Source organism: Osmerus eperlanus, chromosome 12 (assembly GCF_963692335.1).
Source record: "Osmerus eperlanus chromosome 12, fOsmEpe2.1, whole genome shotgun sequence".
Classification (NCBI taxonomy): Eukaryota; Metazoa; Chordata; class Actinopteri; order Osmeriformes; family Osmeridae; genus Osmerus; species Osmerus eperlanus.
In genome coordinates, this window is record NC_085029.1 from 10164295 (window position 1) to 10180789 (window position 16495).

A 16495-nucleotide genomic window follows, 5' to 3' on the forward strand; every position below is an offset into this window, starting at 1 on the left:
GACTCCCTCGTCAAGGGAGCTCAGACATTCTCTTCACGTTTCACTCTCTATTTCCAGCCTATGGGCAGGGAGGAAAGTGAAAGGTTTGGTTTTTGAATGTGTATGGATGATAACAGGTCAGGGAGGTTAAATGAGGTGCCTTTGGTATGTCAGGCATCCCTGCTGAGTGGGGTTCATCTCAAACAGCCTGGATGCCTTCAACACTGTAGAAGAAAAAACACTGTACTGGAGGCTTTGCAGTAACAGTAGCCTGTCTGCTGTGTCCTACAGCTGTATTTACTGTTGGTCACCTGTTTGTTCATGTAAACTACACTGTACTGCTGTCCATGTAAACAGTAATGGCCAAACATTTGAGATTGAAGTGAACGCGGAGGTAAGTCTCTGTCAGAGCTGCGTGTGTGAGGGAAGTGCCTGGGAGGCTGGACAGGTGTGCAGAGGAGGGCGTAAGGAGAGAAGACTGATCCCAGGGTAGACAGACCCTCTGGCTGGGAAGGAAGGAACAAGAGAATAGCCTTACACTCCTGGCCTGTCCATCATGGTCTCCACTCGCCAACATCTGCCTGTGTGTGGTTGAGTGTGTGTGTGTGAGTGCAGACACACATAACTACCCATATGTGTGTGTTGTACCTCTTCCTCTCTCCCTAACATTTTTACTGCAGAGTTGAAAGGCGTGGGAGCGAGAAGTGGGATGTTTAGTCAAGCCAGTAGTAAACGAGTAAGGCTTGTTTCTGTCAGTCTCTGAACCCCGGCCAACTAGCCCCGCTACTATACTGTCGTCTCCAGGGCCTCCAAAACAGGAACAGATGCTGGCGACTGGAGCTGCCTCCAACAATAACCACCTCTGATGACTCGGGCTGCCGCTCTCTCTCTTTCACACACACACCTCTTCCTCTCTCTACCTCTCCATCTCTCTACCCTTCCTCTCTCTACCCTTCCACACACCTCTCCATCTCTCTACCCTTCCTCTCTCTACCCTTCCACACACCTCTCCATCTCTCTACCCTTCCTCTCTCTACCCTTCCACACACCTCTCCATCTCTCTACCCTTCCTCTCTCTACCCTTCCACACACCTCTCCATCTCTCTACCCTTCCACACATCTCTCCATCTCTCTAGCCTTCCTCTCTCTTCCCTTCGACACACCTCTTCATCTCTCTACCCTTCCTCTCTCTTCCCTTCCACACACCTCTTCATCTCTCTACCCTTCCTCTCTCTTCCCTTCCTCTCTCTACCCTTCCTCTCTCTTCCCTTCCACACACCTCTTCATCTCTCTACCCTTCCTCTCTCTTCCCTTCCTCTCTCTACCCTTCATCTCTCTACCCTTCCTCTCTCTTCCCTTCCTCTCTCTACCCTTCCTCTCTCTTCCCTTCCACACACCTCTCCATGTCTCTACCCTTCCACACACCTCTTCCTCTCTCTACCCTTCCTGTCTCTACCCTTCCTCTGTCTACCCTTCCTCTCTCTACCCTTCCTGTCTCTACCCTTCCTCTCTCTACCCTTCCTCTCTCTACCCGTCTACACACCTCTCCAGTTATTGGTAGTAAGAGAGATAGCCTGTACAGACAGAACCGCAGTAGTTTTTCCAATAAAATGTGACGTCTGAATCACAAAAATGAGGTGTCAATGCTTAAGTTGTTGCACTAGGCCTGTGCCCGCATCAAGCCTGAACCATCTCACATGAAGGATCTTAGTTGTTAGAAGGGATACTGTTAAGGAAAGTGAACTACAAAGGATGCAGATGAAATGTTATGAAGCAATAATGATGCAAAAACAGGAATCAAATACAAATCCTTCATCTCCTCTGCTGTGATTAGTCTCTGAAGTTCCTTTTATGACATTTGCGTTCTCTTTGTCTGAATCATTGTCACGTTATGGGATGTGGTACACTTGTTTCAAAAGCCATACTGTATTTTACTTGTGCTACTCTTTTTTGTTGCCTAAACATACAACAGAATGTGTTGTTTTGTGGTTTATGTTTGTTTGTCTGTTTGCCTGAATGAATGCATGCCTACCCTATGAGTCTGTCTGTTTGTTGTACTGTCTGCAAGTCTGCCTGACAGTTATATGCCTGACGAGCATGTCTGCGTGTCCATTTCATATGTGAAACCATTTGCTTCCCAGATGCTAATTCCTCATAATGAAATTGGTTATAGAGCAGCTGCACAACCATGGAAGCAGGACACGAGACGTGGCGTTGGACTCGGTTCATCTTCACTCACAACGGGACCAATCACCAGCCAGCCAGCCATCCCGCCAGACAGACAGACAGACAGCCATCCCGCCAGCCAGCCAGCCAGACACCAGCACCAGAGCTTTATCATGCACACATCTGAGTTCCAAGCCTCCACATTCTCTTTGTCCTGTGACTCTGAGGTTTTGACCCTTTAGAAATAAACTGTTATGACGTGCACTTTTAAATCACCCTGTAAAGCCATTGCAAATGCATTGACATTATAGATGGTTTCTCCAGGAAAAAAGAACTATGAGTCTAAAGGGAATTTAAAACAACACTACAGCACAATAACCTTACAATTGCTATGATCTAGTGCCTCATCAAAAAGTGGAGCCGTTAGTGGAACTAAAATGTGTCTGAGAAGTATCTTGCTCTCATTTTCTAATTTCCAGTATATTTTTACTTAACTTATTTATTTAATCATTTGCAGACATTGTATTAACAATAAGTGCATTTAATATGCAAATAAGTGGTTCCAAGGACTTACTTGAAGAGAAAAAGTCCATAGAAGTGAGTGATTACTAAGCCGAATTTGTTTTCTAAACAACTGTACTCAGGTAATCAGAGTTTAAGCCAGTTTCCTTGCCATAACACCCCCCCCCTCCTGCAGCAACATCTATGTAATGGTCCTCCTCAACCTCCATGTCAGCGACCAAGTCGAGTCACAGCGAGGTACTGCTCGATGACAGGCCTGATTAAAGGGGCTTTTGGCCAAACCGATTGGCTGTCTGTTACTTTTGGCCAGTGCTACTCTCCACATGCACAGTTCACTAGAAGGGTAGCGAGTTCACTCAGACATGGGTGAATTAATCCAAGCTGTGTTTTGTGGTTATCGCCTTAGAAACTGGGAATAGAGAAAAGCCTTGTGTCGACACTATGATGTCATCCCAGTCCTGTCGCAATGCTGGGACGTGGCTTAGGAAACTCTGCAGCAGGTGTAAATCGGTCTTTGTTCAATCAAATCCAAAGAACATGTCGATTCAGAATTACGGCAAACACCCGCTCTAGCATTGATTGCCAATATCTGATAACAGTGGAATACACAGGTTGAACCGCTAGATAGTCTAGATGTTTCTTCTGCTCACGTGACCTGATGATGGAACTTGTTGAACATGTTTTTCTCACTAGATAAAATCAAACCGAATTAGTAGTGGGTCTGAGGACCCTAATCCCTCTTCAGACATTCTAAAGAGTGCACAACATGACCCATGCTCAGGGCATGCAACTGAACTGCATCTCACTGCTTACACAATCCCTGTAAGTGTACATCCTTGCCTGCTCCTTGGGGTGACTGAATTTCACTGGTCACCCTGTAACTTAACTCACATTTTATGACAACCCACACACATGTGCACACAAACACACACACACACACACAGTGTGTTCCCACTTCCCAGTAGCTCACAGTCAAGCCCACTATATTCATTCCTCTATAGACCTTGAGTTGGCTCAGAGCATGATTGCTCTAACTGATAAAGAACCAAAAGTCCAGTCATTTATTCTCAGTGTGTCATGCCTCTCCTCTCCCTCCTCTCTCTCCTTCAGTCTCTCCCTCTCAAAGTCAGATTCTGACAGTACTTTCAGACATAATCCAAATGCCTCTCACACATCAAACCAACTGTCTATTTCATTCCAACACCTGTATTTACATGCCTAAGATCGGAGTTCACATCTTATAAAGTTTGTCATGGCTGGTAATGGCAATACAGAACCTGTAGGTCGAGAAAGGCCATCCCTGAACTGATTGCCTATGACCGCTCATCGAAAAACAGGGGGATCAAGTTTGAGGCTCCAGCTAGTGTCCTGCTCTGCTCTACACCTCCTCCCCTCTAATCAATCCCCTGACTATGCGGGTTTTGGTTGATCAAAGGCCAGCCGGATCAGTTTCTCTCTCTGTTCTCTCTCTTGCACTCACTGCTCTGTCTCAGGACACCCAAATGCTAATGAGAATGCTACTCTCTTTCTTTCTTCTCTCTCACTCACTCGCTCTCTTCTCTCTCACTCACCCTCTCATTTCTCTCCTCCCTCTTTCTCTATCAAGAAGTGAAGACAGTCGTCGATAATGAGGGCTAACGGTCCATAGAGGGGGAAGTTGAGTAAAATAAGAAATGCTGATTGGAGCCAAATCCAGTCAGACTGGTGCTGTGCAAGCCCTCCCCGGGAGTTTCGGCCTTTATTGGGATGCAAAGCAGGTTTCCAAAGAAGTCTGAAAGATTCAGAGATTGGTGTGTGTGTAGGGGAGGGCACCACTTAGTTTTGAGATCTAGTTCCTTATGCTGCCTTTGAAAAGTGTGTGTGTGTGTGTGTGTGGTAGTTAAAACGGTAGTTACTGTACACAGCATATTTACAGTAGTATCCTGAGAGACCTACCACAGAGTCTAAGCACACACACACAATCCAGTGGATTATACATTGCAATAACATCAACAAATCAAGACGCTATTTTACTGTACACTGTCAGATAATATTATGCATGTCCACTGGAATTCTCACACGGAAACTCCAATGGACTGGGCCAATGCTCTCATGACAAACAATCATGAATCTGCACAGAGATGGAAAATATGTCACCCCTACGCTGCGGAGAAGACGAGTCTGGGATGCCACCTCCCCACTCGCATCCTGCCCTCCTCCTATCTGTCCCTGCCTCCCTCCTCCTATCTGTCCCTGCCTCCCTCCTCCTATCTGTCCCTGCCTCGTCCTATCAGTCCCTGCCTCCCTCCTCCTATCAGTCCCTGCCTCCCTCCTCCTATCTGTCCCTGCCTCCCTCCTCCTATCTGTCCCTGCCTCCCTCCTCCTATCTGTCCCTGCCTCCCTCCTCCTATCTGTCCCTGCCTCCCTCCTTCTATCTGTCCCTGCCTCCCTCCTCCTATCTGTCCCTGCCTCCCTCCTCCTATCTGTCCCTGCCTCCCTCCTCCTATCTGTCCCTGCCTCCCTCCTCCTATCTGTCCCTGCCTCCCTCCTCCTATCTGTCCCTGCCTCCCTCCTCCTATCTGTCCCTGCCTCCCTCCTTCTCCTCCTTATCTCCCCAAAACAAACCTCCCGCAGCCACAGTGTGGCGTCTTGGTCATCCCCGACAACACAGCAATGAGTGATGACTTCCGTTGGTTTTGTTAAGCGAGAGTGTCACGTGACTCAGTTGGTGTTTGTGCATGTGTGTGTGCGCGCATGTTTGTGTCTTTACTACTACTGAGCTCACGCTCATTATTTGAACCATACATAACTAACCAGAAACCTACAGTCCCTCCTCCTCACTCTGCCTACCTGTTGGTCTGAACAGTCAGTGTTCCTGACCCTGGATGGTACTCAGAGAGGAGAGACAGTAGGCTTAATGAGCATGGGAGCCCTGTTGAGAGGGAGAAACCAACAACGACTATAAAAACTAACAAGCATGGCCGGCTGAGAGTCGCCACATGAAAGCCTTCTCCTCTCGTTCATTATCCCACAAACACGGCGTAGGGTTTGATGACGCGCACGTGTGGGTTTAGATATGGTCGTCTATCGCACGGGTGGATTTTCGGGGGTGAGTGTTTGACTTTGTATTTGACAGAGAAACACACTTACACAAACACACAAACTAATACCTTACAAATGCACACTTATACACACACACACACATCCTCAGACAAGCTCAGTCAGCGCCCCACTGCCACAGAGAAGAAAGACTGTCTTCTTTTCATCATTTTTACAGCCTCCCCTGCTTCCTGAAGCACTTCTCTCTCCCCCTTGGCAATTACCCCCTGACACACATCCAGGTTACCAGGCAGGTGATCCTACTGGCCTACATTAACCAGACTAAATCACCAAAGGAGGTGAACCCGATAAACCTGCACCCTGCTTTCCAACTAGTCTTAGGCTTACAGCCCATCCTACTGGTTCTGGAAGAAAAGATTCAAGATATGAAGAAAGGGTTGGATTTTTACCACATATTATTCAGATCTCAAAGTCAGTGTTTCACTTTTTAACTTTTTATTTGGAATGCTATAGTAATAAGTTAAAGTGTTGCAAGGGCTACTTGTACAGATAGTCTTGCATCACGTTAGGAAAGTATCTTGCAGTTTGAGTTGTTCACGTAGATGTGAATGTAGCCTAATACAAATCAAGATATTTCAGAATGACAAGAGTCAAGGACGGTTACAGAGTATAATGGGGCGTTGTGCATAAATATTTACAGTGTCATTGTTGAGCAAATGGGCAGCCCAGTATTTAGAAGTAGATGAAAACTGAAGCGAAAGAGCTTTGATAAGAATTGTGGTACTACCCTTACAGACAAGAGCGAATTGTTCTGAAACCATTGCCTCCCACATACAAAGATAGCCTATGATCTAAGATCACAGGGGATTTCACAGCATTACTGGCCTAGACAGAGGAGGACTTCATGTGTCTCACCTGAGCTAATGCATACTCACAAACAAACAAAAAGTCCGGATGTTAATGACCTACACGGAATCTAAACTGTCAAATGTACATGTCAATGTCAAATGGAGCCGAAAAAAAGCATTTCTCCAATAAATTGTTTGCCTATCTGTGGATGCCGCATAGTCAACCCAAAGTGGATTTCCCTGCGATTAGGCTAAGGCCAAGCTAAAATATTTAATAGGCTAGTGATTCTCGTGAAGAAAAAACTAACCGCAAGAATTTGTGGAATCTTGTGAGAACAATTGTTGCTACTGGAATTCATCTCCAGCGGACACTGTTCAACGGGAGTTTATTTATGAGAGACAAAGCATTAACGGGGGGTTGGGAATAGACTGATGAAATACACATACTGTTGAGTCCAGAGGAGGAAGAAAGACAGAGAGTGGGAGAGTGGAGAGAGACGGGACAAAGTAAATATTTACTGTCAAAAGCCCATGGGACCACGAGAATCTCATTTAGCATCATCTAATCCCGTTCTGGAGGAACGTTTTGCAAATCCAGACAAACCATTCAAATTCAGTTTCCACGGACCGTAAAATTACCTACTTAAATCACCAATTTCATATTAGTTAATGTCGATTTTTGGAATGCAGTTGGGTTCCTAATCAACTGTCAGCCGGCGCGTTGGCGGTGGGTTTGACTTGGGGCAAATAGGCTACATCGAAGACAGCTGTGCGAAAATGTGGACAGACAGGCAGTCCAAGTAGTCTAACAAATAGACAGTTGTTTTCCAAAACAATATATAAGTGTTAAATTCTTAAAAGGCACAAGGATCATAAGGCAATCGACAATGGGCTATATTAACCTACTGTTGGCAAATAACAAACTTTCTCCGATTCAGGTTTGGCGTGTCGTTGAACAGCAATCGCCTCAGTCAAAGAAAGGTCCGAAAGACAACACTTTATCTTAAATAATAAAGTAGCCTATTGATAGTTACAGATGAGTGTTTATGGGATTGTGATTTGCAACACGCATCACGTCTCGCTGCAGTGGGGTGCAAGTCCAGCTGGTTTGGGTATCCTCTGGACTTGCAGTGCGCAGTCCGAAACACTGTCCCAATATTAGTTGTCGGTAGTCTGTAGCCTATAAGTTTTATAATAATAAGCTATAGCTTTGAACTCCAAAACTGTCGACATTCATAAGCCAATGACTTTTTTTTCATTCACTTACAAGTTCAGTCTGTACTTACCTTTGTGCTTCTCCATTCTCGACACAAACCAGTTAAGGTTCTTTATTTAAGAAGGCTATTCCAATATAGTAGTCAGCTAGTTGATTAAATAGGACTGCGACTCGATTGATGAGCCTACTCCAATACAACAGTGCAGTTCAGTCCGAAGCTTCTCTGTCAGTTGGACAAGCGCGCTCCCAATTGCGCGATTGCCGCACCTCCTCTGAACGTCACCGCCTGTGTCAGCCCACTGCCGCATCCCGTCCGCATCAATATATGACACCTCTCATGTCTCCTTATCATTTTAGCAAAACGTTAGTAAAGTAACCAACCCAAAAATGGGTTTAACATCGGAAAAGCAAACTCATCACCAGTAACCTTTAAATAACTGAATGCTATGTTATATTTATGAACAATATATTTTGACATACAACTTAGGACAACACCCATTAGATGCAAAAGTCATTAGAAAGTCATTTGGTTCTATGTCATTTAGTGGCCTACAGATGAAGCAGATACTTAATCGGCAACTGTGTTTTTCATAGACCAAATATCCTACTAAACCCTCCACAAGTGGAAAAGGAAGTCTGATGGGGCATTATGGAACAACAAAAACAATTAGAGCTGTTTCTTTTCCATAGATATTGTTTGTGTTAAAGTAGGGGGAGCGACGTTCCCAGAGAAAACCTTCGAATCCCTGACAGAGAAAGGCAAATTTATCCACTTAAAAACAAGCGCACGACCCATGGGAGAGCCATGACCGGGTGAAAACACGATAGGAATGTAGTGCGCACAGGCAATGTTGCAACGGGACGGTAAATGTAACCAAAAAACCCTGGGAGTCGACGGCTGTAGAACAGTTAATGAATTTCATCAGAATTTGAAAGGCGAAAACTCACACACACGAGAAAACACATACGTAAATTCATTTTCTAACTCCAAATGCAGGAATATGTCCTCATTTGAACAGAAACTGAACTAACTTTGACAACATGTCTAACATGTATGAGCTGTATAATTGGTTGTGACCTTAGAAAGCTGGGTGGAATCACCAATAGGAATGTGCCAAAGGTCAGTTTTACATTGCCTCAAATAATATTCTAGTTTAAAATATTGAATGAGTTGAACTGATCTTAGTACTACTACAGTATATCTTGCATCGCAGTAAAGTGAGGCAGGTGGCTTGCGTGATGTCATCTGGCCCTGGAGCTATGGTGCACGACACAGGGGAGGGGGCAGGGGGGGCACAGAAAGGGTGGTTAATGATTATTTCATCCTGTGTTGACGCAAGGCCCTGACCATATTGAGAGTATACAGAATGTATGTATTGAAGGGTTGTAACAGGGATTGCAGTGTGTGCCAATAATATGTGAGTGCATGCAGAAGACTGCGTGCGTGTGAATGTGTTTAAAACCTATGGGTGAAAGATTGTGCAAATATCCTCATGATTATTCAAGGAAATCAAGATATCCTATGTGATTTTGTTGATCACAATCAGTAGATCAGCTACTGCCTTATTATTTGTATATACTATCTTATTATACGTGTATGTGTTTCTGCTGTAGCCTAATCTGTGTACAGATGACAGTTATGTATTGATCAGTTACGTAACAAACACCTATTGGCTGTAGGCCTACTGTATGTTATCTTAGGTTTTCTCTATTCACCATAAATTCGGTCCCCTGACTATAGTGCCTCAGAAAAAACGTGATTAGTCATGTGCGTTTGATTGGGTCATTATTTTTGTGTTGTTGATGTGCTGGATTACTCTCTGTAAATCTCTCTTAGAAAGGCAACCTTGAGCAAGTGCGAAAATGTATTAAATGGGAATGTGCAAACATTCTCACTTTAAACAGGATTTTTTGCATGTGACTCCCAATTCATGTCTTCTGAATTATGATCCAAATCAAGGATGACTGAGAACATCATTGTCCTGGTATAAAATCTCCCCACTCACTGAGGAGAAGGAGATTTGGATCATACTTTGTCCAAACCCACACACCACTGTGTGTTTAAAGTCCAGTCCTACTGCTCCTGCGTCTTCTTCTATAATCCCAAGAGGAAACAAAGTTTCCACTGGAGTTTTGCTCCATTACCAAAACACAATGTTTGGGGGTCAAAAATAGCAAACTGTGTCTGAGATGATTCCCGTCAAAAGGGGGCCACTACTATAATAATAATGCAGACAGTTTAGTGCCTCCATAGTTCCATTACAAGTAGCTTACATGTACTGGCAGTGTATGACTGTCAGAATGTAACCAAAAGTAAGTTAGTTGACATTTTGAAGTCACTATTGCCAAAACACTGTCAAAGGATGTTTTCCTATGTCGACTGAATCCCATGTGATCAAGCTCCCTCAATGCAGTTTCACAGGAGTGTTGATACTGAACATGTTAGTGGAACCGTTGGCCAAAAAACAAATCACAACAGGCGCTATATTATATATACAAATTAACATATGTATCACCCCGTGGATAAACATAAAGATACCCTGAAATGACCAACTTCACATGACATTACAGTTGACAATCCCACAAAGCTATCAGGGTCTCTCTCTAACAAAGGAGCCTTCAGAGTGCCCACATGACTGGATGTGTGGGCCCATGTATGTGTTGTCTATGTGACTGTGTGACCCATAGGCCTCGTCTAACTGAGTCTGTTTGGGTGACTTGGAGAGGGTAGCCAGTGGTCCATGCTGACAGCCATGATTAGCACTGGCGCTCTGGCATGGTAAATGGACCCACCCTCCTCCTGGCAGTGGAACCCAGCTGATTCAAAGGTCTTTACTGCTGAATGTGTGAATGAGAGCGCAATGAGGGGGTTCTGTCTGTACAGACTGGAGACAGACACAGAGGGTGGTCCGGTCTCTCTCTCTCTCTCTCTCTCTCTCTCTCTCTCTCTCTCTCTCTCTCTCTCTCTCTCTCTCTCTCTCTCTCTCTCTCTCTCTCTCTCTCTCTCTCTCTCTCTCTCTCTCTCCTTCTTGCTCACCCAGCAACCCACCACTCAAAAGACCTGTTTGCTGAATAGGACGGGGGATCTTTTTATTGTTCATGCTCAGTAGCCTTGAGCAGGAGCAATGTCCTCACAATTTCTTGTGAACTTGAATTTCATTCATTTGTACATTTGTTTGTGTGGGGAAAAGGAAAGCGAGTGTCTGTGTGATAGAGAGAGAGAGAGAGAGAGAGAGAGAGAGAGAGAGAGAGAGAGAGAGAGAAAGAGAGAGAAAAGAGAGAGAAAAGAGAGAGAAAAGAGAGAGAGAGAGAGAGAGAGAGAGAGAGAGAGAGAGAGAGAGAGAGAGAGAGAGAGAGAGAGAGAGAGAGAGAGAGAGAGAGAGAGAAAGAGAGAAAAGAGAGAAAAGAGAGAGAGAGAGAGAGAGTCCATATTACATTTTGAGTGTACTTCTCATTGTTATGGCCACCACCCGAAAAACATTGCAGGAGTGTTGCAAGAGCGTTGTGTGTAAGGTCTTCTCCTGCTGGACTGCTGCTGGTTGGAGGACAAGAGCATTCCTCGGCTGTGACTCAGGGGTGAAAGGTCACTGACTCAGCTTCATATGAGCACTGGGCCCTCTTTGATAAAGGGACCTTTCCCATGTTAATACACACACACACTCTGTCACACGCGCACTCAGACATAACAGCACTTGTTCACAAAGAGTTGATGAGTGTGACGAGAGGATGTGCCAAGTCTGTCTGCCTCAAGACTGCATAGAAAGGAGTGAATGGATGATGATTGGCTGATAGCAAATGAACGCTGATTGGATGAAATTCTGGTTGTAGTATCTGAAGAGTATGCATGAATATTTCTGACAAGAGATAGCAGGTTTTATTTCTCATAACATACCTTACATAAACTGAAAACATTGAACGCTCTCTTCAATGAAATAACAGAACTAACACTATGTTAAACTGTTTTTAAGAAGAAAAGTATAGAGGAGAAATACCTCCAAATGTCTCTGTATTTCCCCCCTAAATCACATAAAAGTGTTTTTAGAACATTTTACTGTGTGGACACAAAAGGTATGTGCTGAAATCCATGACACCGTGTAAAGGGGGTGTCAATTACACAGTAACACCCAGGAGAAAGCACCTGACCAAACGCTGGCTGGATCTCCAGGGGCTCTATGAAGGAACGTTAAGTCATACCATAATATTATTGTTATTAGTTCATACGTGATCAGGTTCACTGATCACAAAAAAAAACTGGTTCTTTGAAAATCTAGTTTGGGTGTGAATGACTCAAGACAACAGACTGTAAAGGGTGTGTCAACAACTCTGTGTTGTTTTCCCCTGACACCAAACGGTCAAATCCCAAAGATGATTAAAAGTAGTAGGCTGTATTAATCCAAGAAAACAGCAAGGCCCACCATATCTTGGAGTCTGCTGTACTTTATTGTGTGAAGTGACTAATGCAGATTGCACATACATTAAGTGCGTTGGATGTGAAAATATTATGACAGCCTCTTCAGAGTGCACCTGAACCAGGTCTGATTTGAAGTAAAGCAAATAGTTGAAACTCAACTCTATTAGCAAATCATGAAAAAGAAAACAGTATCTTCAATAGCATTCTAAATATACTGCAACTCAGGTAACAGGTAACTCATTCCTGTTTAGCCCTGGTAAAACAGGTAAATCCTGGTTAAGTCATTAACTAGGTTTCTGGAACCATCATGCAAATCACCACTTGGTAGAAAACATTCCTATTTACAGGAACGAGGAAGCAACTTTTCATGACCAGAAACAGAAAAGGAGGGAGCGTCCTGACCAGAGCAATATCCAGGTTCCTGCGATGATGACTCCACAGGAGGGTGTGGGAAAGTCCAGGGCCTCATCTTTTTCAGGAATGAGAAGAACGGATCTATGTTACAGTCTGGCGAATCCATAGAATGCCTTTTTGTCCAACGGGTGGGAGAGGAGGGTAAGTATGGATGAATGGGAACACCAACAAACACTCTACTTTGTGTGTGTGTTTGTGTGTGTGTGTGTCAGTGTGCTTGATTGATAGTGTAGGAGGATTATGAAGGTAAAACAGTGGGGTGTGGGGATTGTGTGTATTTAGTTAGAAAACGAGGGAGAAGAGCATCATAAATATCAGGCTTGATCGTCGTACTGACCGCACTCCAACCGAAGCGTGAGAATAATAGAAATATTATGGGACATGCTGTTTCAAGGTGTTACAAGTCTGACCTCTAGTGTCGAACATCCTGCTGTGTCCTGTTAAACGGTTTGCACCAAAAGTATTTTCATAGGGTAAATAAGGATGCCATCAGTTCTGACTGTTAAGATAAAATGAGATCCAAATCAAAGTGCAGGGTACGTGTGTCTCAATTGTTGGAATATTGTTGCAATATGGAAGACAGTGTTTAGTTGTAGTACTAGGGTGATGGAGTGAGGAAGTGTTGTGAAATAGGTTAATACAGGACTGAATGCAACATTGACGATTATGGGAAAGCATGGTTTAGGATTGTGTGAGGAGTCCATGTGGAGGACACCGTAGAGAATGTGTTGATTTAATTTAAGAACACTGGGTTGTGGAGGAGAATAAAAGTCGATTGGCCGAGACTCGCCTCACACTCCAGCCCAATGGGTGGCAGTAACCCGCCAACCAGACACCGAAGAAGACAACTTGTTGCTTCAACTTGTTTGACCGGTGAAGCGAATAGACCGCGAGTCTGTGTGCAGGGGTTGTGGTATGTGTTTGCATGTGTGTATGCATGTGAAATGACCATGAAACGAGAGCTTGCATCCTTTATCGCTGAACGATTGACAGTCGCGGCTGTTGAAATCATTGGAGCGGTGGCTAAAACAATATCCGAATATAAAGAAGAGACGGAACGTTTGAAGAATGAAAATACACGCCTTCTCTCACTGTTGAAAGGAGGCCAAATCAAATCTGAGCTAGGTAAGAAATGTAGGCCACCTTAACATGTGTCAATTAGTTGTTATATATATCCCTTACTTTTAAGCGTGAGAAGTAGGTGTTGCGTGTGAGCGTGTGGTTGAAATGCGTGAGACATGAGAGCCCTGATTAGCTGAAGATTGGTAGCCTATGTGAATTCCAGCTAACCCTGAACACTGAAGTCCAGTGCTAAGCTTGTATCTTACTGTAATGTTTATCTAGTGTCCTTACTACATGATATTTTGATTAGGCCTATGATTTTTTGTCAATACATAACATAAAGGCAATGTATTCATTAAAGCATTCAGTTATCTATATGTACAATAAGTGTCCCAAGGATCGATTTGTTTGTCCGCTAATCTCAGTGACTCAGTTTAAACCTGTCTTTCAGATGCAATAGTCACCGAAGTGGCGGTTGAACCCGCTCAGCCTGACCCAAAGATCCGCACAACTGAAGATGAAGGACCGTTTCGGCAGCAGGATTCAGACAACAACAACATCATACTGATTCCCATTGGCGAACCCTCTGAAAGTGCGCACTTCAAAGAGGACCCACCTCAACCATCACGGTCCTGCTTCTATCAGGTCATAAACATCCAAGACGGTACTCTGTTGGACTCTCAACTCAAGACTTCCGCCGTTTGCGGTGACCGTGATGAAAGCGAAGGCGGGGACATCGCTGGAGGACTGCAGTCTATCTTGAGGCATCTCGGCTCAAACGGCACAGAGAAAAGGGAGACGCAGCACACCTGTATCTGTACCAAGGATAAGGAGAGCGAGCAGACACTGGAGGAGATGGACGTGCAGACAGAAGAGCAGAGGCGTACAGAGGCATTTTGTAAGGATTGCAATCTCAAAGATGACTCGAAAGATGCCACCAAGCAAGTCGAAGCAAGGGAACTTTCCAACGGTTCATATCGGTGCACAGAATGTGGCAAATCCTTTCCCAACAATGACAAATTCACCATTCACATGAGCATGCACACAGAGGAGAAACCATTTCCTTGCACAGAATGTGGTAAATGCTTCCAAACCAGAGGTTGTCTGACAGTTCACAAGAAGATCCATACAGGGGAGAAGCTGTTTCAGTGTGAGAAATGTGATAAGTGTTTCAATAGGAAAGATCATCTGGTATCTCATTTTAAAGTCCACCAAAGGGAGAACACATATTTCTGCACAGAATGTGGTAAAAGCTTCAAATTCAAAGGTAGACTTACAAGTCACATGAAGATCCACACAGGGGAGAAACCATTTCCGTGTAAGGAATGTGATAAGTGTTTCAATAGGAAAGAGCATCTGGTGTATCATTCAAAAGTTCACCTAAGGGGGAAAAAACTTTTCGGCACAGATTGTGGTTAAATGCGGGAAGATCATCTGTAGTCTCAAATGACGAACAACACTAAAGGAAACCAAATTGGTTTCAGTTAGGCCTATGGAGAAAGGGAGTCTCCCTGTACTAAGCAACCTTGATTGTCTAATTCTTCAGATGGTGAGTGTGTTCTGGGGTAATAATGTGCACAGTGAGATGGGAAGCTCCCTAAAAACCTACAGAAAGTTCATATTAAGTTAATGACTTATCCCAGGGACACACTTTGTTTGGACACACATTTGGAAAATTAAGAGAAGCTTTGCTTACATTTAATGTTAACGGTTGAAATTTTGGGTTAAGAACTTGGCAAAGAGAATTTTTGGGCAATTGACTTTATTTAGCTATTTTTTGTATTGACAACTCAACCACTTGACAAGCACAACATTACATGCAAATACAAATGCAGAAAGTCAAGAGTGAACTTTTTTTTTTTTTACCCTGCTACTAAAATGTTATAGTGTTTCTTTAGTTGTCTGATACTCTGTTGCAATCTTGGTATGTAAGATCACTGTTGTTGCAATCTTGGTATGTAAGATCACTGTTGTCATATGTTCCCTCATTCATAAAAAGTTGCGTTGTGGAATTTAAAGACTGGAAAGTTTCTGTCCTGTTTAGTCTATTGAAACACACGTTTACAATACCATCAAACTGTGACTGAAGCTCACAATCTTCTCATTCATAACTGTAATATAAAATGACAACCAGCCTAACACACACCACTTAAACAATGGGCTCAACATTTGAAGAGGAAGGTGTAAAGTACTGAGGAAGACTCAGAAATAGTTTCAAAGTTGTGTTCCTGTTAATGTTGTCCAGAACAGCTTTTAATGTCTCTTATTTTTAAGTTTCTTATTGTACACCTCACATGTTACTAATGCTTTTAGTGTTCTATTTAACAGGTTGTACATGGTTTCTGCATGCAGCAGACCTACTGTAAATGGGTTTACATATTCCTTTGTCTTCGAAAGGAGCCACATTTGACCTGCTGAGTAAGCTAGTGATGGTCCAATTAGATTTTGATTTGCTTTTCTTTTATATAGCCGGTGTCTATTATGCAGGTTGGGTCTTGTATCCAAGTTAACATTGAATAATTTAAGTTGAATTGCACTTCAACTTCTAGTCCAGCAGGTGGCGCTAATGAGCCATAATTTAGCTTACCATGGCAACAGTTGCTGTGGCTGACCAAACTGCGTTTCAGTGTGTTTGCTGTTGGTGTCTTTTCTCTTCATTCCTGCTCTCACTGGCTCTGAACGAGTGTGGCCCCATGCCAAGTTGGCAGCGTTTTCAATTACTCACCAACACTGGTTGGCACACTCACACCCACATAACGAACACACACAGCGCTGGGTAGGGTCATTTTTATTTCCTGCAGAAGAAAGCAGAAGAAGGGACCTAAGCACGTAGAGCCG

General features: G+C 43.8%; 2 protein-coding genes across 6 annotated transcripts in view; one reads left to right on the top strand and one right to left on the bottom strand.

Moving 5' to 3' along the window:
• The window catches only part of afap1l2 (actin filament associated protein 1-like 2), a 31988-nt gene extending 23919 nt beyond the window's left edge, over positions 1–8069 (bottom strand). For 2 of the 4 annotated variants that reach the window (XM_062474624.1, XM_062474623.1), the window contains exon 1: positions 7841–8067. In XM_062474624.1, coding sequence (XP_062330608.1) covers positions 7841–7856 — 16 coding nt within the window. In that variant the 5' untranslated portion in view covers positions 7857–8067. Of the gene's footprint in view, positions 1–7840 lie in introns of all 4 variants that reach the window. The other 2 variants (XM_062474625.1, XM_062474626.1) reach the window with 2 other exon arrangements.
• Positions 8070–13238: 5169 nt separating this feature from the next.
• On the top strand, positions 13239–15675 carry LOC134031133 (zinc finger protein with KRAB and SCAN domains 1-like). Of its 2 annotated transcripts, XR_009931834.1 has the most exons (3): positions 13239–13720; positions 14109–15149; positions 15181–15675. XR_009931834.1 is itself a non-coding variant. In XM_062474646.1 (2 exons), exons 1-2 carry the CDS (start codon positions 13402–13404, stop codon positions 15074–15076), a joined length of 1287 nt encoding a protein of 428 aa, XP_062330630.1. In that variant the 5' UTR covers positions 13240–13401; the 3' UTR covers positions 15077–15675. The 2 variants fall into 2 exon arrangements, 1 of the variants encoding a protein (XP_062330630.1); XM_062474646.1 differs by having other exon boundaries at positions 13240–13720; positions 14109–15675.
• Positions 15676–16495: the final 820 nt, after the last annotated feature.